Genomic DNA, 26,130 nt, shown 5'->3' with positions numbered 1-26,130 from the left:
CCTATCTCACGTAAGCGTACGTGTAAGGTCGGTCTGGGCCGCTTCATCCCATGATGCCGCCGAAGCAAAATAAGACTAGTAGTGGAAAGAAAATTGACAACATCTACGCCCACAACAAATTTGTGTTCTACTCATGCAAAGAAACTACGCATAGACCTAGCTCTGATACCACTGTTGTAAACGTTGCAGAAAATAAAAAAATCTACGCTTCACCAAGATCAATCTATGGAGTTCATCTAGCAATGAGAGAGAGGAGTGCATCTACATACCCTTGTAGATCGCGAGCGGAAGCGTTCAAACGAACGGGGTTGAGGGAGTCGTACTCGTCGTGATCCAAATCATCGATGATCCTAGTGTTGAACGGACAACACCTCCGCGTTCAACACACGTACGGTTGGGAAGACGTCTCCTCCTTCTTGATCCAGCAAGGGGGAAGGAGAGGTTGATGGAGATCCAGCGGCACGACGGCGTGGTGGTGGAAGCAGCGGTGATCTCGGCAGGGCTTCGCCAAGCTCAGCGAGAGGGAGAGGTGGTACGGGGGAGAGGGAGGCGCCAGGGACTAGGGTGCGGCTGCCCTCCCTCCTCCCCTCTTTATATAGGGGGCCTAGGGGGTGCGCCGGCCCTGGAGATCCCATCTCCAAGGGGGGCGGCGGCCTAGGGGGGGGGACTTGCCCCCCAAGTCAAGTGGGGCGCCCCCCCACCCCTAGGGTTTCCAAACCTAGGCGCAGGGGAGGCCCAAGGGGGGGCGCACCAGCCCACCAGGGGCTGGTTTCCTTCCCCTTTCAGCCCACGTGGCCCTCCGGGATAGGTGGCCCCACCCGGTGGACCCCCGGGACCCTTCCGGTGGTCCCGGTACAATACCGGTGACCCCCGAAACTTTCCTGGTCGCCGAAACTAGACTTCCTATATAGAATTCTTTACCTCCGGACCATTCCGGAACTCCTTGTGACGTCCGGGATCTCATCCCGGACTCCGAACAACTTTTGGGTTTCCACATACTAATATCTCTACAACCCTAGCGTCACTGAACCTTAAGTGTGTAGACACTACGGGTTCGGGAGACATGCAGACATGCCCGAGACGATTCTCCGGTCAATAACCAACAGCGGGATCTGGATACCCATGTTGGCTCCCACATGTTCCACGATGATCTCATTGGATGAACCACGATGTCGAGGATTCAAGTAATCCCGTATACAATTCCCTTTATCAATCGGTATGTTACTTGCCCGAGATTCGATCGCCGGTATCCCAATACCTCGTTCAATCTCGTTACCGGCAAGTCACTTTACTCGTACCGTAATGCATGATCCCATGACCAAACACTTGGTCACATTGAGCTCATTATGATGATGCATTACCGAGTGGGCCCAGAGATACCTCTCCTTCACACGGAGTGACAAATCCCAGTCTCGATCCGTGTCAACCCAACAGATACTTTCGGGGATACATGTAGTATACCTTTATAGTCACCCAGTTACGTTGTGACGTTTGGTACACCCAAAGCACTCCTACAGTATCCGGGAGTTACACGATCTCATGGTCTAAGGAAATGATACTTGACATTGGAAAAGCTCTAGCAAACGAACTACACGATCTTGTGCTATGCTTAGGATTGGGTCTTGTCCATCACATCATTCTCCTAATGATGTGATCCCGTTATCAACGACATCCAATGTCCATAGTTAGGAAACCATGACTATCAGTTGATCAACGAGCTAGTTAACTAGAGGCTTACTAGGGACATGTTGTGGTCTATGTATTCACACATGTATTACGATTTCCGGATAACACAAATATAGCATGAATAATAGACAATTATCATGAACAAGGAAATATAATAATAATCCTTTTATTATTGCCTCTAGGGCATATTTCCAACAGGGGAGATTCTAGACCTTTGAGAAGAAGGTGACGGGGGGTTCTTATGCCAAGGTGCGACTGGACAGGGCTCTGGCGTCCACTGGCTGGATGGACATGTTCCCTACAGCGACGCTGAAACACCTCACGTCAGCTAGCTCGGATCACGGTCCAATTCTTCTTAATTTTGATCAAGAGCCGCAACAGCTGGGAGGTGCGAAGGCCTTCAAATATGAGGTCATGTTGGAGTCACATGAGGACTGGAGGCGAACTATTGAGTCGAGTTGGAATGATGTGTCCCTGGGTTATGGCATAGGAGATTTCAGAGACAAGCTTCTGTCCATATCTCATCAAATAACAACTTGGAGCAAAGACAACTTTGGTAGTGTCTGGAAGGAAATAAAGGAGCTAAAATCTTCGCTTGAGAGGATGCGAAGTGATCCAGCCCGCACGGGGCCGACGCACATAGAGATCAAGATGAATGATAGGTTGGTGGAGTTGTACCATAGAGAGGAGATTATGTGGCGTCAAAGATCAAGATTGGAATGGCTATCGGAAGGAGACAGAAACACAAAGTTTTTTCATATGCGGGCGAGCATGAGAAGGAAGAAGAACATGATCAAGGCATTATACAACTCATTGGGTGTACACACCGAAGACCCAGCCGAGCTACGCACCATGGTTCGTGAGTTCTATGAGGCACTATATACATCAGAGGGTGTCAATAGTGTGGAGGAGGTATTGCAGCACGTCCCCAAGAAAGTAACCCCGGCCATGAATGAGATCTTATGTGCCCCTTATAGCAGCGAGGAAGTTAAGAATGCGTTATTTCAGATGTTCCCTACGAAGGCCCCGGGACCCGACGGGTTCCCAGCTCATTTCTACCAGAGGCATTGGGATCTATGTGGCGAGGAACTTACTAAGGTGGTATTGCGCATCATTAGGGGTGAAGAGAGTGCGGAAATGATCAATGACACGGTGTTGGTACTTGTCCCTAAGGTAAAAAACCCTACATTATTGTCTCAGTTCAGGACTATCAGTCTTTGCAATGTGTTGTACAAAATAGCTTCCAAGGTGGTAGCGAACAGATTGAAACAAAGTCTTCCAGATATCATATCAGAAGAACAGTCGGCGTTTGTACCTGGAAGGTTTATTACTGACAACATTATATGTGCCTATGAGTGTCTGCATTTCATGAAGAGGAATAGATCAAAAACTTCCGGACTTTGTGCCTTGAAGCTTGATATGATGAAGGCCTACGACAGGCTTGAATGGGATTATTTACATGCGATCATGGTGAAACTGGGTTTGCACCAGCATGGGTTGATGTGGTGATGTCCATGGTCAGGTCTGTATCATTTTTGGTCTTATTCAATGGAGAGAAGCTGGAATAGTTCAAACCTACAAGAGGTATTCGACAGGGAGATCCCATCTCCCCCTGCCTATTCTTGCTAGCAGCGGAGGGCCTTTGGTGCCTTTTAAAATCTAATTCTCAGTCATCAGTGCTCAGTGGCGTCAAGGTGGCACCGATAGCTCCGGCTGTTAACCACATGTTGTTTGCAGATGACAGCCTACTGCTTTTAAGTCTAGTGTGGAGGGTGCAACCAGGGTTTCAAACCTATTGGATGTTTATTGTGGAGCATCGGGACAGAAGGTTAACAATGAAAAATCCTCTATCTTTTTTAGCAAGGGGTGCCCTGTCTCTCAAAGACAGGAGGTAAAGGATGTCCTTAATGTGCAAAACGAGACCTTGAGTGAAAGGTATTTAGGGATGCCGACGGAGGTTGGTCAGTCAAAGAATGGCACCTTCAAATACCTCCATGATAGGGTATGGGAAAGGATCAAGGGATGGATGGAGTGGCTCTTGTCTTCCGCCGAGAAGGAGGTATTGATTAAATTAGTAGCACAAACTATTCCGGTGTTTTCAATGTCTTGCTTTAGATTGCCAAGGGGTCTCTGTGAGAGCATAACTTCCCTCATTCGTCAATTCTGGTGGGGCAGCAAACGTGGAAAAAGAAAACCGTGTTGGGTATCTTGGGATATTATGACTAATCCTAAAAACTTGGGTGGTCTAGGCTTTCGAGACATGGAACTTTTCAACCTAGCTCTGTTGTCTCGGCAAGCTTGGCGACTACTTCAAAACCCAGAGTCCTTGAGTGCGCGTATACTGAAGGCAATCTACTTCCCGAACACCACTATTGTTGAGGCTGAACTTGGATCATCACCATCGCAGATTTGGCGCTCTATTTTGGATGGACGAGACACCATGTTGAACGGGATTATTCGGAGGATAGGAGACAGAACCACAACACATATTTGGGAGCATAATTGGCTTCCCAGGAACGGGCTGATGAGGCCTCTTTCTTCAAGGGTTGCTAACCCTCCTCAACTTGTTTCAGAACTTATCAACGCCACCACAGCTTCATGGAGAGAGGATTTGGTGTGGGAGGTGTTCGAGCCACTGGATGCCGAAATAATCCTCAAGATTCCTCTATGCACGAGACAGGTTGGCGACTTTTGGGCATGGTCAGAGGATCCTCGAGGCCGGTTCTCTGTTTCTTCGGCATACAAGATGATCTCACGCATCAAGGCGAGCAGAGAGGCCTGGTTGGACGAGGGGCATAATGTTTCCAATAGTGCCATCGAGAAGAAGGGATGGTCCTCAATCTGGTCTATGCAAGTTCCATCAAAACTAAAGGTTTTCACATGGAGGCTGGCTCAACACTCGTTGCCGACGGGTGACGTTCTACATCACCGTAATATGTCGCCATCTCATGTGTGTGCACTATGCGGTGTTGAAGATAGCTGGAGACATTCGTTGATTGAGTGCACCATGGCTAGAAGTGTGTGGGCTTTGAGCAAAGAAGAACTGGTTCAACACATGTGCGAGAATAGAGATGATAATGCAAAGGGTTGGCTTTTTACTATGAGTGAATCACTACCAGCTGAAGACTTCACATAACTGATAGTCACCATGTGGGCGATTTGGCATGCTCGCCGCAAGGTTATCCACGAGGGAATCTTCCAAACACCTTTTGTGACCCATAGTTTCATCACAACTTACCTCTCTGAACTACAAATGTTGAAGAAGCCGGTACTAAGACCGGCGCCTCAGGAGGCGCGACCTAATTCCTAGATCCCATCGACAGACGGACATGTGAAGATCAATGTAGACGCAGCTACTCCTAGAGCGGGAGGTTTTGGTGCTGTGAGCGTTGTTGCGCGTAACTCAGAAGGCGTCTACCAGGGAGCTTCTGTAGTTATTTTCAGAAATATCGATGATCCTAAAGTTCCGGAATCTCTAGCGATTAGAGAGGCGTTAGCACTGGCTAATGACCTGTACATTCAGCAAGTTCATGTGGCATCCGATTGCAAGCAGGCCGTCGAAGCGATCAAGGGAGGAACTGCCTCATCCTACGCGGCAATTGTGCTGAAAATTAAGGCACAAGCTACTTCTTTAGTTTCCTGTTTTTTTAGCCATGAATTTAGAACCTCGAATGTCGAGGCTCACAGACTAGCAAAGCATGCGTTAACACTCGGGGTTGGCCGCCATGTCTGGTTAGGTCACCCTGGGGATCTTTTGTTCGTCCCTGTAAACTGTGTGACGGGTGAATAAAGCTTTGTTGGTTTGCCTAAAAAAAAGTGTCAGAGAGAAGCGGGTGAAGAGTTAGACAAAGGTTTTTCCCTGATCTACATGCAATGCATTTCTCTTCAGAAACAAAATTGCCAGCTCCTTGGCCATTAGCTTCTGAAATTAGACATAAGCTTTACTAATCCAATTGGCATGGTATGTATCAATTCTAATTGGTTTGCATATTGGGAGGATATAGATGGTAAAGAGCCCTTTTATGTTAAATCGCGGTTATTGTCTAGAGGACTCACTAAATTTTTACATGTCTATGTGCCCCGTTGCAACGCACGGGCAATTACCTAGTCTGGAAAAAAGAAGAAACTGTGACATGGCAGAGGTCTAGGGATTACAAAAATTCTAGAAGGGGATAGGAATACGGCTTATTTTCATGCTGTGGCAAATCAACGTCGGAGAAAAAAAAATCACCTTTCGGTTTTGAAGAACATAGATGACCCTGTCAATTCTACTAAAGATATGTTGGAGGTTGCCACTAATTTCTATAAAAAACTTATTTGGATACGATCCTAAGCCGAATATTCATTTAAGTGACCATTTTTGGTCCGAGGAAGAAATGGTATTCCAAGAAGAAAACATTAGTTTAGAAAAACCATTTTCTGAGGAGGAAATCAAAGAGGCCATTATGGGCTCGTATGCTATGGAGCCTATGGCCCCGATGGCCTCTCTTTCCTGTTTTATCAGACTTGCAGGATTTAATCAAAAAGGATTTCATGGCCTTGGTCCAGGATTCCGAGGAGGGCTCTCTAGATATCCAGAGGCTCAAGTATGCTATTGTCACATTGATCCCTAAGGAATCCGATGCTAAGGATATGAAGAAATTCAGGCCTATATGCCTTAGTAATTGCTCTATAAAAATCTTTAGCAAAGCTATGGCTAATAGAGTGTCTCCTGTGGGACAAAGACTACTTTCTCCATGTGAGTCTGTGTTTGTCCGAGGGAGATTCATTCTAGAAAGCGTGGTCACAGCCCGAGGCCATCCATGAACTACATAACTCTGGCAAGCCTGGGGTTATCCTCATATTATTTTACGAGAAAGCTTACGATAGGGTTAACTAGGATTTCTTGGTGGAGATGCTAACTTCTAGAGTGTTTGGCAATAAGTGGATTAGGTGGGTCTTGTCCATCATCCAAATAGCTCCTTTAGTGTCCGTATTAATGACACCAATGGACCTTATTGTGTTGGTGGGAAAGGCTTGAAACAAGGGGACCCATTCTCCTCCATGTTGTTCAACCTTGTGCTGATGTGTTCTTTAGGATGTTAGCGAAAGCTGTCAGAACTAATGTTATTTCTGGGATTATTCCTTATATAGTACTCTCTCCGTCCAAAAATAAGTGTCTCAACTTTATACTAACTCTAGTATAAATTTGTACTAAGCTCAAGACATTTATTTTGGGACGAAGGGAGTACCAGATAGCTTAGTCAATCTTCAATATGTTGCTGATATGCTGCTTTTCCTTGATCCTAGTCCTGAATGAACCAGAAACTTAAAGTTGTTGCTTTCTTGTTTTGACCAGATATCTAGTATGAAGATTAATTATGATAAGTGTGATTTGTTGAGTGTTAATCTTGATGATGCTTCTTCCAAGTTGCTTTCACAAATTTTCTGTGTTAAAATTGGGACTTCTGCCTTGAAATATTTAGGAGTTCCTTTGCACTATTTGAAGCTGAGGAGTTTCGTCACTACTGATGGTCGCCGTGGAGCACGCTCGCACGACGCCATGTCCGTGGTCTTCGACACCGATCTTCTCGATGGCCTCGTGATGTCCCGACCACCACCATCAACCACCGTACCCATGAGTAGAGGGACCTCTTCGGTTGCGGGCACCACCCGGATCGGGCCCACCATCATCTACCTGAACAGAGATCCGACCCATCCCGGGCCAAAAACTGATCCGCCCTAGCACGAGCTCCCAGTCCTGGCCATCTCCGCCGCATGAGCATCCTGCACCATCGGCGGAAGAAAAGCGGCACCACCGGCACCCGCACCCTACTGCCAACCGTCGCAGCGCAAGCCGTTGTGACTGACCGCCGACCGATGTAGCCACCCTGCGACGTCCGGACCAGACCGAGGCAAGGGGAGATCCCTGCCACGACCTAGCCCTCCGCCCACCGGAGCCGCGAGGAGCAACCAAGGCCATCCAGATCCACAGACGGCGTCGAGCAGCTCCCTCGCACCACGCCCGCAGCACCCGGCCAGATCCCTCGATGGATCCGGGCCACCACTACTCGCTCGTAGCACACCCCCTTCACCAACAACCATGATCGCCTAGAGGCAGGGCCACGACCTTCGGCCCATGCCTACCCGACTCGCGCCGCTCAACATACCAGACCGGCAGGGCCATCGCCATCTAGACCAACGCTGGCCCACTGAGCACGCACCACCGCACCTTCAGAATCCACGCAGCCGCCGCAACCCTGCCATTTGGCCACGCTGCCGGCACGCCCGTCTGACTTGCTGCCATCGCACCTTCGACACGGTGCCGTCCCGCGCTAGCTGCGCACACTATCGGGAGGGAGAAACGCCCCGTCGCCGCCTACACCGACTAGGCTTTGCCCGGCGGCAGCGAAGGGGAGGAGAGGCGAGGAGGGGGAGGGTAGCGGTGGAAGTTAGGGTTCACACCCTGCACACACTATCGGGCGAGACGAGTTTTCGATCAACTCGGATACGTGCCCTAGTTATTCTAGCCGGGCAAAAAAAATGACACTTAAGTTGGTGCCAACGAAATGAGCAGTCATTGTGAATATTTTCGTTCCCTATAACTTCCAACCCGAACACATTTTTTTTCAACAGTAAAAAAGAACACATTTGGAAATTCCCCTGTCCCGAGTACCCTAGTTGGAAATTTCCCTGTCCGTCCCCAACTCGGGACGGAGACGGAAGCGCCGCCGCCGCCCTCGACCTGCCCACCCGCTCCTGCTCCGGATCCAGCCCCAACGGCTACCCACCAGCTCCACTTTCCTTCTATACCCGCCGCCACGCCACGCCACGCACGCCACCTCGCCGAAGCCGTGCCCCTCAAGCACAAGCCTCCGGCTGCCGCGACCGCCTCTGCCCCGGCTATAAAGGCGCGCCCTTTGGCCGGCCAGCTCCCCCTCTCTTCATCCGGGGCTCCGGGCCACTCCTCCTGTATTCGCCCGGGCCATGCCCTCTCGCCTCGGCTCGTCCTCGGTTCCTGCCTCGCCTCCTCCTGCGCCTGGTTCTATCTCGCTCATCCCCGCTCGATTCGTCCGTTCGGATTAGAAGAATCAGATTTGGTTTCGCTCGTCCGTGGGGTTCTTGGTTTATTTGGTTCTGCTCGTCCTCGCCATCGTTCGTTCAGAAATCGCGTCTGGTTCTTTCGATTCTGCTCGTCCTCGCTGTCGTTCGTTCAGAAATCGCGTCTGGTTCATTCGATTCGATTCTGCTCGTCCTCGCCGTCGTTCGTTTAGGAATGGCGTCTGGTTCATTCGATTCTGCTCTGCTCGTCCTCGCCGTCGTCCGTTTAGATCAGAGTCGCGTCTGTCTTGATTTTGCTTGTCCTCGCCGTCGTCAGTTTAGGTAGAACAGCGTCTGATTTGATTTTGCTCGCTCTCGCCGTAGTCCGTTTGCAATCGCGTCTGATTTGATTCTGCTCGATCCCCTGTCTTTCTGCAGGGTTCGCGTGTTCTTTGTGCCGTCTCGTCGGGGTATCCGGGGAGGAAGCGAGCGGTCGGTCGGTCGGTTTGGCTCGTCTGGTTTGCGAACTAGCAAGTCTGTTTGAGAAACTCCTGCGTGCGCTTCTGTCATCCGAGAGGCGCTCACGTTCCTGCGTTTCTTGTTCGCGTCGGGCCGATGTTAGCGTCTGCTTTTGAAATTGGATTACGGTTTATCATGCTCGTTCAGATCGGTTCCTCTGTCTGTCCCCTCACCTGCGCTGTTCGTCGGTTATTTTCATATCTCAAACGCATGCGCCCTTTGATACTACTGTGCTTGGTGAATGTTCAGATCTCAAACGCTGCGTTGTTCAGATTGGTTATTTTGAAATTGGATTGTTGGCCCTCTGTCGGTTCTTGTTCTACTTGATTGATGGATGTTCAGGGTGTTACTGCTTATGTTGTTTTCAATTGCTTAATTCTTGTCATGCTTTGCTTATGTTCCCATATATTGTTATGTGTATTCAGGGGTGCTTAGGCAGAAAGTTTTACTAGAGCGCAAACCATGTAATTCCTCATGCAGTGCTTGAATTTCTTTATAGCTTTATCTGAATCACCCTCACTGCTCTAGAGAAATCAGTTTACTCATTTAAGTTCTGGAATTTCTTTATAGCTTTCTCTGTTTGTGCCCCTATCTATCTCTGTTTCTTGTGTGCAAGTGCTCCATTCTGTGTGTGTGGCTTGATGGTTAATATGTGTGGCTTGACTCTGTGTGTGTGTGGCTTGATTGTGTGTGTGTGTGGCTTGACTGTATGCGTGTGTGAATGTGTGTGGCTTGATGGTGAATATGTCTGGCTTGTCTCTGTGTGTGTGTGTGTGTGACCGTGTGTGACTTTGAGTGGCTTGACTGTGTGTGTGTGCGCGCGCACACGACTGTGTGAATATTGCATTTGCTTCATGGTGTGGCTTGTATGCTTTGTTGAATGGTTGGTTGTATAACTTGTGTTCTATATTGTTGTGGCACGATTGTTTGCTGTTTGTTGAATGTGAACTCGTATCTTGACGAATAATCATGTATGCTAACTTGGTATTGGTAGTTCCTGATCATAGGTAACCCACCTATTACTTGTTTAGTGTAGACTAACTATTCTTATTTCTGAACTTTTTTGCGATTATGTCTTCACATTGCACTGCTCCCTGATCCATATCGACATGCCCACGCTGTCTGATGAGGATAAAGATGTAAGGAACTCCTCCCAAGAATCTCTCTTTCTCCTTCTATTAACTTGGGGACTAGACATGTTAAAAAATAATTTTTTTTCATGAAACTGGAGCTCCTTGCTGTAACCCATTTTATGACTTTATGAGCATGCACGACTTTCAGGTTATGAAGAAATGGGGTGCTCCAAACAAGATTGACTTCCTCTCTCTTTCTTATACAAGGCATGCAGAAGATGGCAAGTAACTCATTATGTCGATATTTAGAGTGTACTACTTCACACTGCCATCTTTCCCAACAGATTGAATTTTTTTATATTGATATTTTGTTGAATAGTATCACATGTTTGTTTGCATTTCATACTTTAAATGTTCCTAATGTTGATAGTTTTTTTCCTGCAATAGGCACGGGATTTCCTCTCAAAGTTAGGTGATCTTAGTCGAACTCTGTTTTTTGCCAAAATTGAGAATGTGGAGGTAATTTCAAGATATTCTTTCAACATTCCTGAGCAACTTTGATTTGTTTACCACCTATTAATTCCTTATTCCTTGCAGGGCTTGAACCATTTTGATGAGATCCTGGAAGAAGCAGATGGTATAACTCTGTCAAGGGGAAACCTTGGAATTGATCTTCCACCTGAAAAGGTTGGTTATCTCAACCTTCGCAATGCATTAGGTCTTAACGTGCCGTCCTAGTAGTGAAACAATTACAGAGAATCACTACTTTGTTCGCTCTTTAGGTGTTCTTATTTCAGAAGTCTGCTCTGCACAAGTGCAACATGGCCGGAAAGCCTGCTGTTGTTACTCGTGTTGTGGACAGTATGACGGATAACCTAAGGCCTACTCGTGCGGAGCTACTGATGGGCAGACGCCGTGCTGGACGGTTAGTTTTTGCCTCTTGCAGATATCTTATACTTTGGTGATCCTGTACAACTGCTCATTACTGCACCCATACAAACTATTAATGAACTTGAGCTGATTTTATTTTCCAAAAATATGAACATAACACATGGGTACACTCAGTTCTGAACTCAACCACTAGCACCTTAATATGAATAATGGATCAGAGATAGTGAGTACTCCGTGTGCTCGGTCTCATACTTCCCATTGTTGCTATCATGGTTTAAATTTTGCAGAGTATGCACAAGTGCCAGTCTTCACCAGCAATATTTTGTTAGTCCTGAGTGTAGCAATGTATGCAGGATATGCTTCCCGCTAAAGCACCAGCAGCAGCTAAGAAGATTGAAGAATCCAATGTAAGTTCTGATTCTGAAAGCTCTGACTCCGATGTATTCATTTACCTACCGATTTTGAAGTGGAAACTTCATCATTTAATAGCATTTTTAATTATCTTTTTGCCTGATTTCACCATGTCTCACTTCATTGGTTTTCAGAAGCCATCTACTGAAGTGAAGAATTCTGCGGTTGCTACTGCACAAAAGAAAAACCAGGAATTGGACGGCTTTGATAGTGATTCTGATGATTCATCAGATGAGGTAAGAATCACATTTCTAACAATGCATGTCTATGTGAGATAATTGAGTACAAAAGCATTAAACATATTTCTTGCACTTACCATTCCCCTGATCTTGTCGTTTAATTCTGTGGACTACTCATATTTCTTAGTCCTAACTAGAAAAACCGTTTGCAGGATATGGCCACTAAAAGACCAGTAGCCAAGAAAGTGGTAGAATCCAGTGAAAGTTCTGATTCTGACTCTGAGGAGGTATCTACTAGTTATATGAAAACTAAGGCTTCATCATTCTGTCTTTATAATGTGATACTAACATTTTCAATATATTTCTAGGACACCACTGCTAAACCAGTTCAATCTTCCAAGGCTGTTGCTGTTATAAAGAATCTAGTGATAGCTCAGATTCTGACTCAGATTCAGATTCTGAAGAAGTAAGTTCTCTGTTGTACTTGTTTACTCTTGGTAACTTCTCTTGTGATATTTGTATTTCTTAAACATTGTTTTGCTGCTAGCAAATCTTTTGTCTGTGCCATCTTTCTCATGTGTTTACTTCCTATGTCCAGGATACCACTGCTAACACAGTTTCTGTAAAGAAAGAAGAATCTAGTGGTAGCTCAGATAATGACTCGGATTCAGATTCTGATGAAGTAAGTGTTCTGTTACTTGCTTACGCCTGGTTACTTTTTTTGTTGTGCAATTTTAAAATTCCTTCCTATGTTTTGCAGCCAGCAAAATGTACTATTCCTTCTAAGAGGCCTCTGACAACAGAGAAAAAGAGTGAATATGTATGCATTATTTTTTAAATTTTATTTTCTTGAAAGCATTGTCTTCTGTGATATTTTTTGTACAATTGATCTTGTTGTAATTCAACATTTGCAGTCCAAGGATGATTCTGATGATAGTTCTGATGAGAGTGATGAACTAAAGAAGCCTAAGGTACTTATTTTTTGGTGTTTGCTTTTTCATCTGAAGATTTTGGTTTATATTGCATTTCTTACTCTATCCCAGGATTCATCTTCTGGTGGTGCCAAGCCAGTCTCTAAGGTTGCCAAGAAAGAAAGCAGTGGTGATGATGACAGTTCTGAAGAGAGCTCCAGCAGTGATGATGAAAACGATTAATCAATGTCAATGGCAAAGTCCAAGCAGAACGAAGTATGGTTTGAATATATTTATGCTGCTGTAATTTTTCCTCTTATGTTTGATGGTAATCAGCCTCTAACTAGCTTCCTATTTTCAGGAACGAAGATCTGAATCACCCTCACCCCTCTAGAGAAATCGGTTTACTCATTCAAGTTCTGGAAATTCTTTATAGCTTTCTGAGTTTACTTTGGTCTTGCATGTGTTAGCTTTCTGTTTGTGCCCCTTTCTATGTCTCTTTCTTGTGTGCAAGCGCTCCGTTCTGTGTGTGTGACTGTGTGGCTTGACTATGTGTGGCTTTTTTGTGTGTGTTGCTTGACTCTCTGTGTGCGTGTGGCTTGATTGTGTGTGGCTTGATGGTGAATATGTGTGTGGCTTGACTGTGTGTATGCTTGACTCTGTGTGTGTGTGACTCTGTGAATATTGCATTTGCTTGATGGTGTGGTTTGTATGCTTTGTTGAATGATTGGTTGTGGCCTAACACTGCCTTTGCCGGTCCCAAGCCCGGGTGTGAAAATGTGGAGGGAGCTGCAGTTACCTTCTTTGTATTGCATTACGAGTGTCGATAGAAATTACACAGTTTAGGTTACTGTCCTAATCGAATAGTGAATCTTCACATAATTTGTTAGCATGTGATTCAAGCTTTAAAATGCATCCTTCCTTGCTATAAACTTACTGATTCCTTTCTGAAGTTGTATGGGGTCAGTGTTTTTCTTACACGATACCAAAGGGAAGTGAGTAGCTAAGAATCTTAGGTGACGTGTGCTTTCTGGTTTTGATTGTGTCTCCTTGTTTGCCACGTATCAGTTTTGTATGTCGGATTGTTTGGGCCGATTTCTTTGGGCTCTTCTCATGGTACGGGTGTGTTCCTTTCTTTTTTCTTCTGCTGCTATAATAAGCTATCTATGTCTGTTTCTTTCCATTTTTTGTGTGCACACGCTCCATTGTGTTTGTGTGTGTGATGTGCCCCTCTCTATGACTGTTTCTGTCTGCTTCTTGTGTGCATTGTGTGTGTGATGTTTCCCTATCTATGTCTGTTTCTTGTGTGCAAGCGCTTGACTGAGTGTGTGCTTGTGTGACTCTCTGTGTATTGCATTTGCTTGATGGTGTGGCTTGTATGCTTTGTTGAATGATTGGTGTGTTTTGTATTGTTGTGGTTTAACACTGCCTTTGCCGGTCCCAAGCCCGGATGCGAAAGTGTGGAGGGAGCTGCAGTTACCTTCTTTGTATTGTTTTCCTGTCCTAATCGAATAGTGAATCTTCACATAATGTCGTAGCATGTGATACAAGCTCTGAAATGCATCCGTCCTTGCTATGAAAAATCTAGCAAGTTGTAATTGTCTAGAATTTGTCCGTCTCCTAAATTAATCTCGCTGGTTTCTTAAATCTTGTCAGCATCGATGTTCTTTTCTGCTAATATATACACTTTTTTTTCTTCTAAAACCAGTCATCTGTTTTTGATTTGGCTTTAGGTTGAATTTTGTGGCGGAGATCAGATCATCATATTGTCCTCTTGATTGAATCAATCTGGTATTCTTTTTTCTCTGCTATTAACTGTGCTTCAAGGTGCACTTCTCTTCTTAGCTGATTCCGTTGGTACGGCGCTAATTAATGTCACTGGATATGCCTCAGTGATATGTTGAACTACTTGGGAAGAAACTAAGCTGGCGCCTATTAGCAATATGCAAAGCAAAACATTACCTACTGAATGACTGGCTGTGTATATTGCTTTCACTGTTCGATCTCACATTCAATAGAATTGCATGATTTGGAGAATTAAGTTAGCAGCGCTACGCTACTATATACTACCCTGATACCCTTAATAAACCCAGCTCTAGTCTCATCTAGTTTAAATCTTGATGTGAGCAGGTGGAAGGGAGGCATCCTCATCCTGCTGCTGCTCGGCCCGGTGGCGTCAAACTGCATGCTTTTTTTTCGTGAATGCTACTGGTTGTTGTTTATCTGGCGACAAGAAAAGTGCTGTGTAAATTATATTATTGGCAACAAGCAAGCTTTTATGAGGTTGAGAGAAGAACCAGTAATGTAGCTGCATGGAGACTAAGACTACCATTTGTAGTTTATATTGTTTCAGTCGCTTGCTGTGAGTTAGTTGTTTATGGACATGTGTTTGGGTAGGAGCCATATGTAGCAGTTGTAATGATGTGTTGGCTGCGCCTAATCTACTTAGAGAAGAGCAGAGCAGAGTGTTTTAGAGAAGTAGAGATGCAAGAGTTTTTTTTTTCTGCAGAGCAGAGCAGAGTGTTAATATCTACTGTAGATGTCTGCGGTTTGTTTTGGGAGAAGGCTTCAGGTTTTGAGGAATCACTCAATTTACAAAAAGCTGACAAATGCACAGCGTTCTGGGATTAATCAAATCCCCAACAGAAGATTTACCCTCTGGTGGTCGCCAGCCATTAATCGTGCAAACGTATATGTTGGTTTCCACTTTCCAGGTTCAGTGAGAATATTAACTGGTTCCCCCGCCCGGGTCAAAGCCCCTCCTCCAGCAAGCAATGAGCAAGATCATGAAGGTAATAACCATGCTAACTGTAGCAAATCTAGCTCTATGGCAATATCTCTGTTGTAGTAAAAGAAAATCTTATTTAATAAATGGCATGCTTGTTTATTTTCTCTTTTGACAGTCAAATCCTGCTCTGTATGTGCTGAGGGGGAGAATAAGAAAGGGTCTTCAGTTGTATTCATCTGAACCCACCGAGCTATATCTGTCTTCACAGAACTACGGTGCGGAGGGATGATCATCAATCAAATCATATGGTTTGTGGATGACACAAATGTCTATCAAGTAACCATTTCTTATTTTCAATCCAACAACTGGTCAAGTATTTCTGAAGGTTTCCTGTATGGGCAGGATAATCCCCAAGTCAAGGAGATGAGATGCATATCCATTTAGCCACATCATGGAACTCACCAGATGGTTCTTTATAACATATACGATGACTGGTTGAAAAGTATCTCGTCCTCCACTGCATTCTCTCGTCTTGTGATTATACTACGAGCATTACATGTCGATAATGACAAAGTCCAACGTGTTGCTGAAGCCTGACGAGACAATGGTTATGGAACCGCGTCATATCTGGCCATCAATCTTTGACTGATGAGCAGTGGCTCAAGGTTGAATGTGTGCTCTGGGATCTCAATCATTCTGATCATGCAAAGAAAAACAATGTTAATAATTGTGCACTTGCGCAATCTGAGATTCATGGTATGATACTTGGTGGTAACAGCAGAGGCAACAGATAGCTGAGATTGAGAAACAGGTATGTAAATCTTTTTATAACAGCAGTTTGGTAACAAATGTGGTTCGTATATAGTCTTTTTAGAGATTTCGATATGGACTACATCCGGAGCAAAATGAATGAATCTACACTCTAAAATATGTCTATATACATCCGTATATAGTCCATATTCAAATCTCTAAAAAGATTTATATTTAGAAACGAACTTTGGTCATTACATTTCAAAGTTTTGAAATCAGAGAACTACATAACCTATGTGAGCAAAGTCATGAGAAAAGATAAAAGAACAGCAAAACTGCTACGTACGGTTGAAAAGAAAGAAAATGGTGATCAGGATGCTAACCAAGTACACTAAATAGGACTCTGCTCCAGCTGATCTGTGATGTCCGAATTAACAAGAGGCTGCACGGCACGCTTGACGCCCTCGTCGACCCACTCCAGCGACTCCCACCACCTCATCTGGACAAGGGGGACGCTGATGTTGCGCAGCCTCCGCGGCACGGTTGTCATCAGGAACGGGAGCCTCTTCAGCTTTGGACAGAAGGATATCTCCATGGTCTCAAGGGACGGGAATGTCACCTCGGGGTCGCAGAGGCTCGACAGCCCGGGAAGGCTCTGCAGCTCAAGGTATCTGAGGCAAGGGAAGCCATGGACCGGTGCTTGCCCCCTGTCTTCTTCCCCGGCGCCGCCGTCCTTCTTCTTGGTCCGGACGATCTGTTTCATGCCGCCGCAGTTGTTCACAAGGATCCTCTCGAGGCAAGGCAGGTGCGTGGCCCATGAAATGTGCCTGAGACTCTGGCAGTGCACGACTGCCAGGTAGGTCAGCCTCGGAAAAAGAGACTCCGGAGCCACTCTCTTCCAGATGACCCCCTTCAGGCTGCGCAGGCTGTCGAGCGTGAGCGATCTGAGCACGTCCAACTGGGAGACTGCTCCTTCCGCGCCGCTTCTCACCAGTATCTGCTGCATGCAGCACTTGTAGATCGTCAGGTCGTATAGGCTCGCTTGCACCGAGGAGCTCGAGAAGCAGCCATCTAGGAAGCAGAATGTTGGTGTCCCTGTCAGCCTGCTCAGATGGATGGATCTAACAGGGAGGCCCGGAAACTTGCCTAGCAGTTCATATGCCGCGTCACCTTTGACCCCGACCTCCACAGCTTTCAAGTTATCCAGCAAGTCCAATTCTGGGAACAATGATAGAGTATAGTTTGCGTGTGTCGAGACCTGGGACGACAGCAGGTCAAGCACTTGCAGTTCCTGCAGCCTTGATATGGTGCCCTTTGGTACGGTGTGTATCGGGTTGCCTCTTAGGTATAGGAATTTGAGCTTGGTGAGGTGTCGAAGGTCCTTGGGCAACTCAGTGATGTAACTGTAAGACAGGTTGAGGTACTCTAGATCTCCCAGAGCACAGACTGCTAAAGGCAGAACACGAATGTGGTTCTGACTCAAATCTAGGTATGTCAATGAAGTGAAGAGGTAAATATTTCCAAGTGCCTTCTCGTTGAACTTATTATCTTGAAGAAGCAGTGTCCTGAGTTCTGTGGAACCAGAACCAAGAAAACACTTGGATCTGACACTGCAGCCCATGCTATTTTCATTCACGCCACCACCAAGATACGGAAGTTCTTCCAGTCCGTTGCCCATCATTGACAGATACTCCACCCTGTTCCAAGGGATGCACTTTCTAGACGCAGTTTTGCCGATCGCTGCGTGAACGACCCATTTGTTATTGTTTTCACCGCAGCCGCAAGATATCCATATCGCCATATCACGGATCACATCATGCATTTTGAGGTGCTTACTACTGTCCTCACTACCTTCCAGCAAAGATGCAGCTTGCAGGTGGCCTATTATGTTGTAGCCTTCACTGTAAGAACTCTGTACGTCGCACTTATTAAGCAGACCTAAGCCCATCCAACACTGGATCAGATCATCTTTAGCAATAGGAGAATCTTCTGGCCACAGTGAGCAAACCAGGAAACAACGTCTCATGGTATCATTCCCTAAGCTATCATAGCTAAGTTTTAACTTGAAGTAAATTGTGTTCTCAACAGACGTTGGATCATCCGCATCGTGGCCAGATCGTCGCAGTAGACGAATAGCTGTTTCCCATTCACCTGGATCTTTCTTTGGATACATTGCCTTTCCGGTAGCTATCAACGCCAAGGGCAGGCCCTTCAGCTCCATCACAAGCTCTCTTGAAAGGGCTCCAATGTGCGGATTGGATAAAAGAATCTCTTGGCCAACGTTCTCTTGGAAGAGCTGCAATGCCTCATCTTGCCTCAAGCAATCCACTTTTATCTCTTTTCTGACCTTCATTGTACCACACACAACTCGTGACCTTGTTGTGAGTACTACTTTCCTCTTGAATTGGCCGACAAATCCAAGAGGATGTGTGATGCCAGCTGCTTGCAAGTCCAATGGTTCCCAGAGGTCATCCAGCAGTACAAGAAAACTCCTCCTGCTCAGGAAGTCAGAAATGATATTGGCTTGAGACTCTATATCGTCGTCTTTCCTTAAGCTGAGTTTCTTTACTATTTCAGCTTGGATTTTCTCCACTGAACAATCTTTTGAGGCTGTAACAAAAATAACAACATCGAAGAAAGGGTCTCCGAGAAATGAGTTGTTGATCTTCTTCAGAAGATGAGTCTTTCCCACTCCACCTAGACCCCATATCCCAATCATTCCAACCGGAGAATTCCTAATGCACCTGGCAGCCTCCTGCATATTATGCTCTTCACTGAGCAGTCCACTGGATGAGACAGGCATTTCTCGGACCGATGGTGGCAGCGGCTGCACTGCGACAACACTAGTGTCAATCTTGGCATACTCTTGGGCTTTCAGAAGCTCCTTTTTTGCACTCTTGCTGATTTTGTAGTTTGACCAGCAATTCAGAGAGATGCACCCAAAAACTTGGCATCTCTCATCATACACCTGCCTAATTGCTTCTTCATCGGACTTGATGGCGTCCACATTTTCAAGCCACTTCCGCACTTCATTCTTTGCTGTCATGCCATTCCTCTCGGCAATCTCAATCTCATACCGGACATCGTTGCCCTTGGCGATCAAACCCTGGGCTGCTTCTTTGAGATGCTTCACGTTTCTGCTAGCCGTGAAGGGGTACATTACATGCTTGAAGACGATATGGTAAATTGGAGTAATCAGAGTGTTGACTATTCCAACCACATATGCCATTGTTGTAAGCCTGTAAGCAGCACAAGAAAATAAAACGCCCTTGAGGAAGCTGTGCAAGATAGATAATATTTCTGTTAACTAGTGGTTCCAACTTCCAAGTGAGCAGTCAGACATATATAGATGGCAAGAGCCAGAGGATATCAATGTGCTGAAGAACATGTACTTACCTTCTGGTTTGGACTAAGCAAGTTTTGAAGAAGTGATGAATTATATCGAGATTCTTGTTATGAAAGCGCCCGAGTTGCTACCGTGTAGGGTGGAGGAAAACCTGCAGTTATAAAGAAATTTATTAATAACGACATGAAACATGCTCTACATTTTGTGGGTAGGAATAGGGTAAAGAATCCAAGGATTTATTTAATTAGACATCAGTTTCAGGGCTGAATAGTTTGTTCTTTTTTAGCAAAAGGCCCTCAGGTGGGTAGTCACATTCAGTCCATTGTAGAGGTATTCATCATTACTTTCTCTTACGCTAAAACTGGATCGTGCCTGGAGGATTTATATTTTAATTTGTTGCTCGAATGCGCATCATTTGCATATGAAGGAAGAGCGCATCTAAGGTGTGAGAAAAAAAAACACCAAATAAAAAGAAAAAAGGGGAAACTGAAAGGATTAATTGCCAGGATGATAAAGGACAGCAGATGAGACATAGTTGCAAGCCAGCAGAGTTTACAAGATCCAATCTAATTCAGGTTACATATCATGTTGGGCGACTGACGACCTGGGAAGATGCCCAAAATGTCCCCAACCAGAGGCAGATAGCAAGGTCCGGTGACGGCGTGGTGTGGAAATTCAGGTGACACTTGCGGATGGTTGCATCACAGATCGATCGCGCAGCCCGACCGAAATGAAGCTAGAAACAGAGTACTGTACTTATAAATATGCATACAGGAGACGCAGAGAAGTGATGGATGGCCAGGAGTCAGGACTAACTTGCCTGCCCCACGCGGATCGGGTTGGGACTTGGGAGCAGGATCGATGGCTTCCTCCAACGGTCCGGCCAAGCCCAATCTCGCCGCCCGAGGCTTCACCCAGCCAGATCCGCTCGCTCGAGGCAGCACTTGTAGGTGTAGAGGATGGACGGACTGCCGCAGTCTCCCCTGCGCCCGACCCCGACGGGAGCGTGCGCCTCGCCGATGGTGGTCTAAAATCCCAAATCCACCAAACCAACCCAACCCACATGACATGGAACACATAGCTGCAAAGAAGAAAGACATCCGCCGAGGAGTCGCAAGCGTCATCGTCATTACCGGTTGCCCCCCAAACGGGCGACTCCAACTTCACCGTAGAGCTCCATCATCGGAGCCAATCCGCAAACAGTTGCATAAACGCGCGAGCAACCGACGGCTCCAACTTTGATGACAAGAGTTGCAAGGGAAATATGCAAGACTTGCACCAGCCGTGCCCTCTGCAACCGACCACCGAGTGTCTATCATCGTCGCCACCTGGACCCGCTCCACCGCTGCTTCGACTTCAGAGCTACCAAGCAACCCACGAAAGAGCACCTCGGACACGCCGGGAAGAACCGACTACCGAAGTCCACGCCGCGACCCAAGCTCCTCTTGATGTCATCATTGCTGCCAAAACAGGAACCAGCACCCCGCCTCAGCAAACCATGCACGTGGCCAAGATGTCGCGATCCACCGGTCTCCCAGACGTGGGCGGCTCCGAGACCATGCCCCAAGGAGGAGAAAGACGTGAAGACGCCTCCATTGCCCAATCCAGCGGATCTGAGGTTTTCCTTCGGAGCGAAAGCCATGGGAAGGAAGGGTCCACCTCCATGATGATGCTTCGAATAAAGGTCGCGGCACCCGCGGGCGTCGCTGCTGACGGTTCCAATGAGGATCAGAAAGGATTTCTCCTAGAGATGTGCCAACCACCTACCGCCAGCGACCGCCGCTCACCAACCACCACCCCTGCAAAGAGCAAACTCCCTTTAGACGCGAGATCCCTTGATCCACCGCACCTAAACACGCACCACCACCCTGGTCATAATCGTCGTCCACCACCGCAGCACCACCGTGACCACCACCGCCATAGTAACCAGCTCTGTATCGCAAGTACGACCACCTATATCAAAGACCAAATCCAGATCAGAGCCACCCGAGTGAGCAGCAGAGAAGCTAGCAGGCCCGCCACCCGCGCACACCTCGCGCTAGAGTCGTCGTGCCCACCGCGCTCAGCTGGTTGCCACGCCCGGCCTACGCTAGACGACGCAGGGCTCGGCCATCGATTCGCACCCCGCGCACACATTTGGAGCCCAGTACCGTCGCGCGCACCTTGCCACGCCAAGGCCACGCCGAGAGTCCAGACCGGGGTCGCCGCCCCAGCACTCCATCGCACCACGTCGCGCTCGAGGGCACACGCACCGCCGCCTGTAGTCGACCGGAGATCCCCCCCCCTTTGGAGTGGGGCCGGCCGCCATCGTGTCTGGGGCCAATGGCAGCGGCGGAGGAAGAAGACGATGGGGGAGAGGGCCGACGGCGGGTGGCTATGTTTTCCCCGAGCCGCCTGAGCTAGGCGACACAAGGGTCGGGAGAAGAGGTATCCTCCAGAGAGCACATGTTGCGAGCGGCCGGAGATCCGCACCACTCTTATACAGAGTATTTACGTTCACAAATATAAGATGTTTTAGATATTTCCATATGAGGGCCAGTTAGACATACGGACTCGCGATCTAGCGCCGCCGCCACCCAACACCATTGCGAGATCCCTCCTCCGCTGCCACCTCCCCCCGCCACACCTTCCTCCCTTCGCCGTTGCCTGAGGCACCCTCCGGTAAAGTCCGGATGTCGATGTGTCGGCTGCCGCCTCCCTTTCGGCCCTACAGCCGCATTCTGCGCCACACGGCTGACATAGGCACGTCAGCGCGCCAACATAGCGGTGCGGCTGCAGCTCCAAGCGCCTATTGCCCTTCCTCTCACCGTTGTGGCGTATGGAGCCATTGGATCTGCCGGCGGCGGCAGCAGCGGCGAAGAAATAGGGGTTTTCTTGACCTCTGGGGCGATTGGGGTTTTTTCTAGAGAAGTCACCTGGCATACTTGGGCTATAAGGCTCGGCGATGCACGGGAATAGAGGCATCGATGTTCGCATCGCACCGTTGCAGCGCCGATGCATGGCAATTGGTGAAAAATGGGCGGGGTGGATGCGCGCTGACAAGCGTTCTGGTGGCAACAAAACTACTCCCTCTCTCTCAGTTTACAGGGCGTGCGTGTAAACTGAGAGAGAGGGGGTAGTCCAGTCCTTGCCGCAGCGTGGAGTGATTTGACAAGTTGCGTGTGCTAACACTAGATAAGATCCACCTATACTAGAACGTATACTCTATTATCTCCTTGTATTGTTGCTAGGTGATACCTTGGATGAGGAAAACAATTATAACTCGATGGAAATCCACTAAATCCACAGCGTGGAAACTTTCTAGGTACGACATACCCGTAGCAACCAGCCGGCACCCGCTCCCCCTCCATCGTGAGTGCTAGCTTGCAGCTGAACATCGCACGGCTACCAAGTTTTCTGGAATACGGACGTTCTCCCATAAGCAGTATTCCGTCCGTCCGAAAATACTTGTCATCAAAATGGATAAAAGAATACATTTTTTTTATCCATTTTGGTGACAAATATTTTCGGACGGAGAGAGTATCTGTCAATTCCTTGTCCAGGGTGAATATCGTCAGATAACTAATCACTGATTGCTGGAGGGATGTACGTATGATGGTAATGTGGCGCGGTTCTTCTCTAGAGGTTGCTCTAGAGGAATGAATCAGGGGCTCAGGCTCCCGGTTGGACTATTTTAATTTCATGGCCTATTGGCTATTAAATAAAGTACTCCCTCCTCCCCGAATTACCTGTCTTAAATTTGTTTAGATACAGATATATCTAGACACGTTTTAATTCATATCTAGAAAAATCTAAAACAAGTTTTTTGGAACGGAGGTAATACTCTGTTTGTAATTCATTTCCTTTTCGTTTGTTATCATTACTTCTATGTATTCTTGCCTCTTCTTTCTTCTCATTTTCTCTTGCTTAGGCTGGCGGTTTATTTTGGCTCCTTCGTTTTCCTGCTTCCATACACAAGCCTTGTTTTTGTTTTGAGAAAAGTATATTTTTCATCCCTCAACTTTTGGTGAAGTCTACATTTGGTCCCATAACTCCGAAACTGGACATTTTACACCCCCAACTACCGAAACCGGACAAGGTTCGTCCTTGGTCTCGGTTTTGACCGGTTTTGGTGCTGACTCACCCCGGCTTTGACGGGAGCTGACTCAAATTCATGTATTTTTTTCATACCTATGAACTTTTTGAAATTCAAGTACTCTTTTCAAATTCACGTAGTGTTTTCAAGGTTGCGTAATTTTTTCAAAAATAAAAATACTTTTTTTCAAATCTATGAACTATTTTAAATTTTGCATACTTTTTTCAAATCTGACTTTTTTAAATATACGTAATTTATTAAATCCGCATATTTTTCCCAAGTTTGTGTAATTTTATCAAATCCAAGTATTTTTTTTCAAGTTTGAAATGTACATGAATATGAAAAAGTACATCAATTTTAAAAAATTACATGAATTTGAAAAAACTACATGAACTTTAAAAAAGTATGTGAACTTGGAAACATTACGTGGATTTGAAATAAGTACGCGAAGTTGGAAAAATTACGCGGATTTGAAAAAAGTACATGAACTTTTGAAAAATTCACGTATTTGGAAAAAGTACCAGAATTTGAAAACATTAAGTGGACTTGGAAAAAGTACGTGAATTTGAGTCAGCACAGTCAAAGCGGGGTTGGGACGGCATCAAAACCGGTCAAAATCATGACCAAGATGAATCTTGTCCGGTTTCAGTAGTTAAAGGTGCAAGTTGTTTTGTTTCAGAGTTGAGGGACGAAATAGATCCCGCCAAAACCGAGGGACGAAAAGTATACTTTTGTCTGCTTTTTTTGTTTGTCTCAGCTACACTTTTGACGTTGTGCTTTGCGTTTTCTTCTAATGCAAACCAACACGTATTTAGGTGGGGTGAAAGGCATGTATGCATCTTCATAATATTGCTCTTGAAAAAATCTTCTTAATTTTCATCAGCAGGGAAAAGGCGAGGCGAACGGGGTTACAGTGCACTTTTTTTGGTGCAAGGTTACAATGCATGTGATTTCGTGGATTTCGTCTTGTGTTGTTGTGTGCTTCTGAAGCGTGATAATATTGCCTATTAGTTATTTCCAGCTGTGGCTTTGAAATAAGACGAGACTTTATTGTCAGGCTATGAGCGAGCTGTGTTCCCAAATCCAGACTATTTTCACTTGACTTGTTTCAGGGTATGAGCGAGCTATGTAGTCTATTACTTTTTGTGTATGCTTGGAGTGAATTGCAAAAAAACTTCATGTTTTAATTTCAATTCCTGGAGTGAATTGCAAGATAAAAGTTTGTGCATATCTATTAACATGGGATCTAGGTTCAGAGATGTCGGCACGAGCAACGAATTTGCGAAAACGGTTTGTGATTTGGACGCACAGTTCAAGGGATAATTCTTTTAAAAAAATGAATGAACAATAAAAACACAAAACTCTCATGTTGCGATAAATGCCACACATTCGGTGAGTCACTTGTCACTGAAAAAATACGGAGAGAGTCACCTTTGCCTTTGCAAGAAGTACGCTCTGACTAGTCATCTCAGGTGCGTTAGCTCTTTCTCATCATGTTTTTTTTTTGAGTTGCTCATCATGTTCTTCTTAACAGACCCGTCTTTAGAAATCTGGGGCACCGGAGGAAACGCGAAATAAAGTTATACTCCCTCCGTTCCTAAATTTAAGGCTTTGTAGAGATTCTATTATGGACTACATACGGAGCAAAATGAGTGAATCTAGATTCTAAAATGCATCTACACATATCGGTATGTGGTTTACAGTGAAATCTCTATAAAAACTTATATTTAGGAACGGAGGGAGTATAATTTTGAAGAATCATATATAAAAGGATACCGTACCTTCAAATTTGAATGAAGAGCTATCTTCAAAATCTTTAATGCGTGACCAACTACCTCTAAATAAGAGTTCTATATTAAAGAACACCAAGCAAGGCGCTCGTGGCCTAATGGATAAGGCATTTGACTTCTAATCAAAGGATTGTGGGTTCGAGTCCCACCGAGCGTGACTATTTTTATATTATTTTCCCTTACCAGCACTTCTTCATTTCTTTTGTACAAATACAAATATATACTGTACAATCAATCTATGTTCTTACTGTTATTTTTTCCCTTACACTTCGCCATTTCTTTGTACAAATACACATTTTTTCCCCTTACCTACACTTCTCCATTTCTTTTGTACAAATACAAATATATATATAATCTATGTTCTTACTGTTATTTTTTTCCTTACACTTCGCCATTTCTTTTGTACAAATAAACATTTTTTCCTTACCTACACTTCTCCATTTCTTTTGTACAGATACAAATATATACAATCTATGTTCTTACTGTTATTTTTTTCCTTACACTTCGCCATTTCTTTTGTACAAATACACATTTTCCCCCTTACCTACACTTCTCCATTTCTTTTGTACAAATACAAATATATACAATCTATGTTCTTATTGTTATTTTCCTTACCTACACTTCTTCATTTCTTTTGTACAAATACACATATATACAATCTTTGAACATTATATATCGGGTCACTTCAGTGTAATGTGGTCCACTCTCGAGTTTGTTGGTTATCGGAACCGAGGCCCTCACGTCGCTCCAT

The 26,130-nt window shown here is 45.7% G+C and overlaps 2 protein-coding genes, 1 long non-coding RNA gene and 1 other non-coding gene across 6 annotated transcripts; 3 read left to right on the top strand and 1 right to left on the bottom strand.

Annotated features, from left to right (window-relative positions):
• The first annotated feature begins 10,593 nt into the window (after positions 1-10,593).
• On the top strand, positions 10,594-12,067 carry LOC119350837 (pyruvate kinase 1, cytosolic-like). Its single transcript, XM_037618477.1, has 7 exons — positions 10,594-10,608; positions 10,746-10,817; positions 10,896-10,985; positions 11,081-11,223; positions 11,543-11,596; positions 11,735-11,836; positions 11,992-12,067. Exons 1-6 carry the CDS (start codon positions 10,594-10,596, stop codon positions 11,751-11,753), a joined length of 393 nt encoding a protein of 130 aa, XP_037474374.1. The 3' UTR covers positions 11,754-11,836; positions 11,992-12,067.
• Positions 12,068-12,146: 79 nt separating this feature from the next.
• Positions 12,147-12,688, top strand: LOC119311612. Its single transcript, XR_005151117.1, has 3 exons — positions 12,147-12,245; positions 12,378-12,461; positions 12,540-12,688. It is a non-coding gene; the product is annotated as an uncharacterized LOC119311612 (long non-coding RNA).
• Positions 12,689-15,696: 3,008 nt separating this feature from the next.
• On the bottom strand, positions 15,697-20,555 carry LOC119349479 (probable disease resistance protein At1g61300). 3 transcript variants are annotated; one of them, XM_037617520.1, is made up of 4 exons: positions 20,331-20,555; positions 19,565-19,665; positions 16,552-19,446; positions 15,697-16,114 (listed from the first exon to the last, which is right to left on the bottom strand). In XM_037617520.1, exon 3 carries the CDS (start codon positions 19,395-19,397, stop codon positions 16,560-16,562), a length of 2,838 nt encoding a protein of 945 aa, XP_037473417.1. In that variant the 5' UTR covers positions 19,398-19,446; positions 19,565-19,665; positions 20,331-20,555; the 3' UTR covers positions 15,697-16,114; positions 16,552-16,559. The 3 variants fall into 3 exon arrangements, with proteins under 3 accessions (XP_037473417.1, XP_037473415.1, XP_037473416.1); XM_037617518.1 differs by having other exon boundaries at positions 16,552-19,407; XM_037617519.1 differs by lacking the exon at positions 20,331-20,555 and adding an exon at positions 20,119-20,318 and having other exon boundaries at positions 16,552-19,407.
• A 4,908-nt stretch (positions 20,556-25,463) lies between these two features.
• TRNAR-UCU lies at positions 25,464-25,536 on the top strand. The gene has a single exon. It is a non-coding gene; the product is annotated as a tRNA-Arg (tRNA).
• The last annotated feature ends 594 nt before the right edge of the window (positions 25,537-26,130 follow it).

The sequence above is a fragment of the Triticum dicoccoides genome, chromosome 1B (assembly GCF_002162155.2).
Source record: "Triticum dicoccoides isolate Atlit2015 ecotype Zavitan chromosome 1B, WEW_v2.0, whole genome shotgun sequence".
Taxonomy (NCBI): domain Eukaryota; kingdom Viridiplantae; phylum Streptophyta; class Magnoliopsida; order Poales; family Poaceae; genus Triticum; species Triticum dicoccoides.
Note: the sequence above shows the minus strand (reverse complement) of the source record. Positions and strands in the feature narration are given on the sequence as shown.

Bases quoted from the DNA above. Each gene is read 5' to 3' on its own strand.
- LOC119349479 (XM_037617520.1), bottom strand. From the start codon at position 19,397: ATGGCATATGTGGTTGGAATAGTCAACACTCTGATTACTCCAATTTAC.
- LOC119350837 (XM_037618477.1), top strand. The intron at 10,818-10,895 runs GTAATTTCAAGA...TATTCCTTGCAG, and splicing joins CCAAAATTGAGAATGTGGAG to GGCTTGAACCATTTTGATGA. The intron at 11,224-11,542 runs GTTAGTTTTTGC...CAATGTATGCAG, and splicing joins GGCAGACGCCGTGCTGGACG to GATATGCTTCCCGCTAAAGC.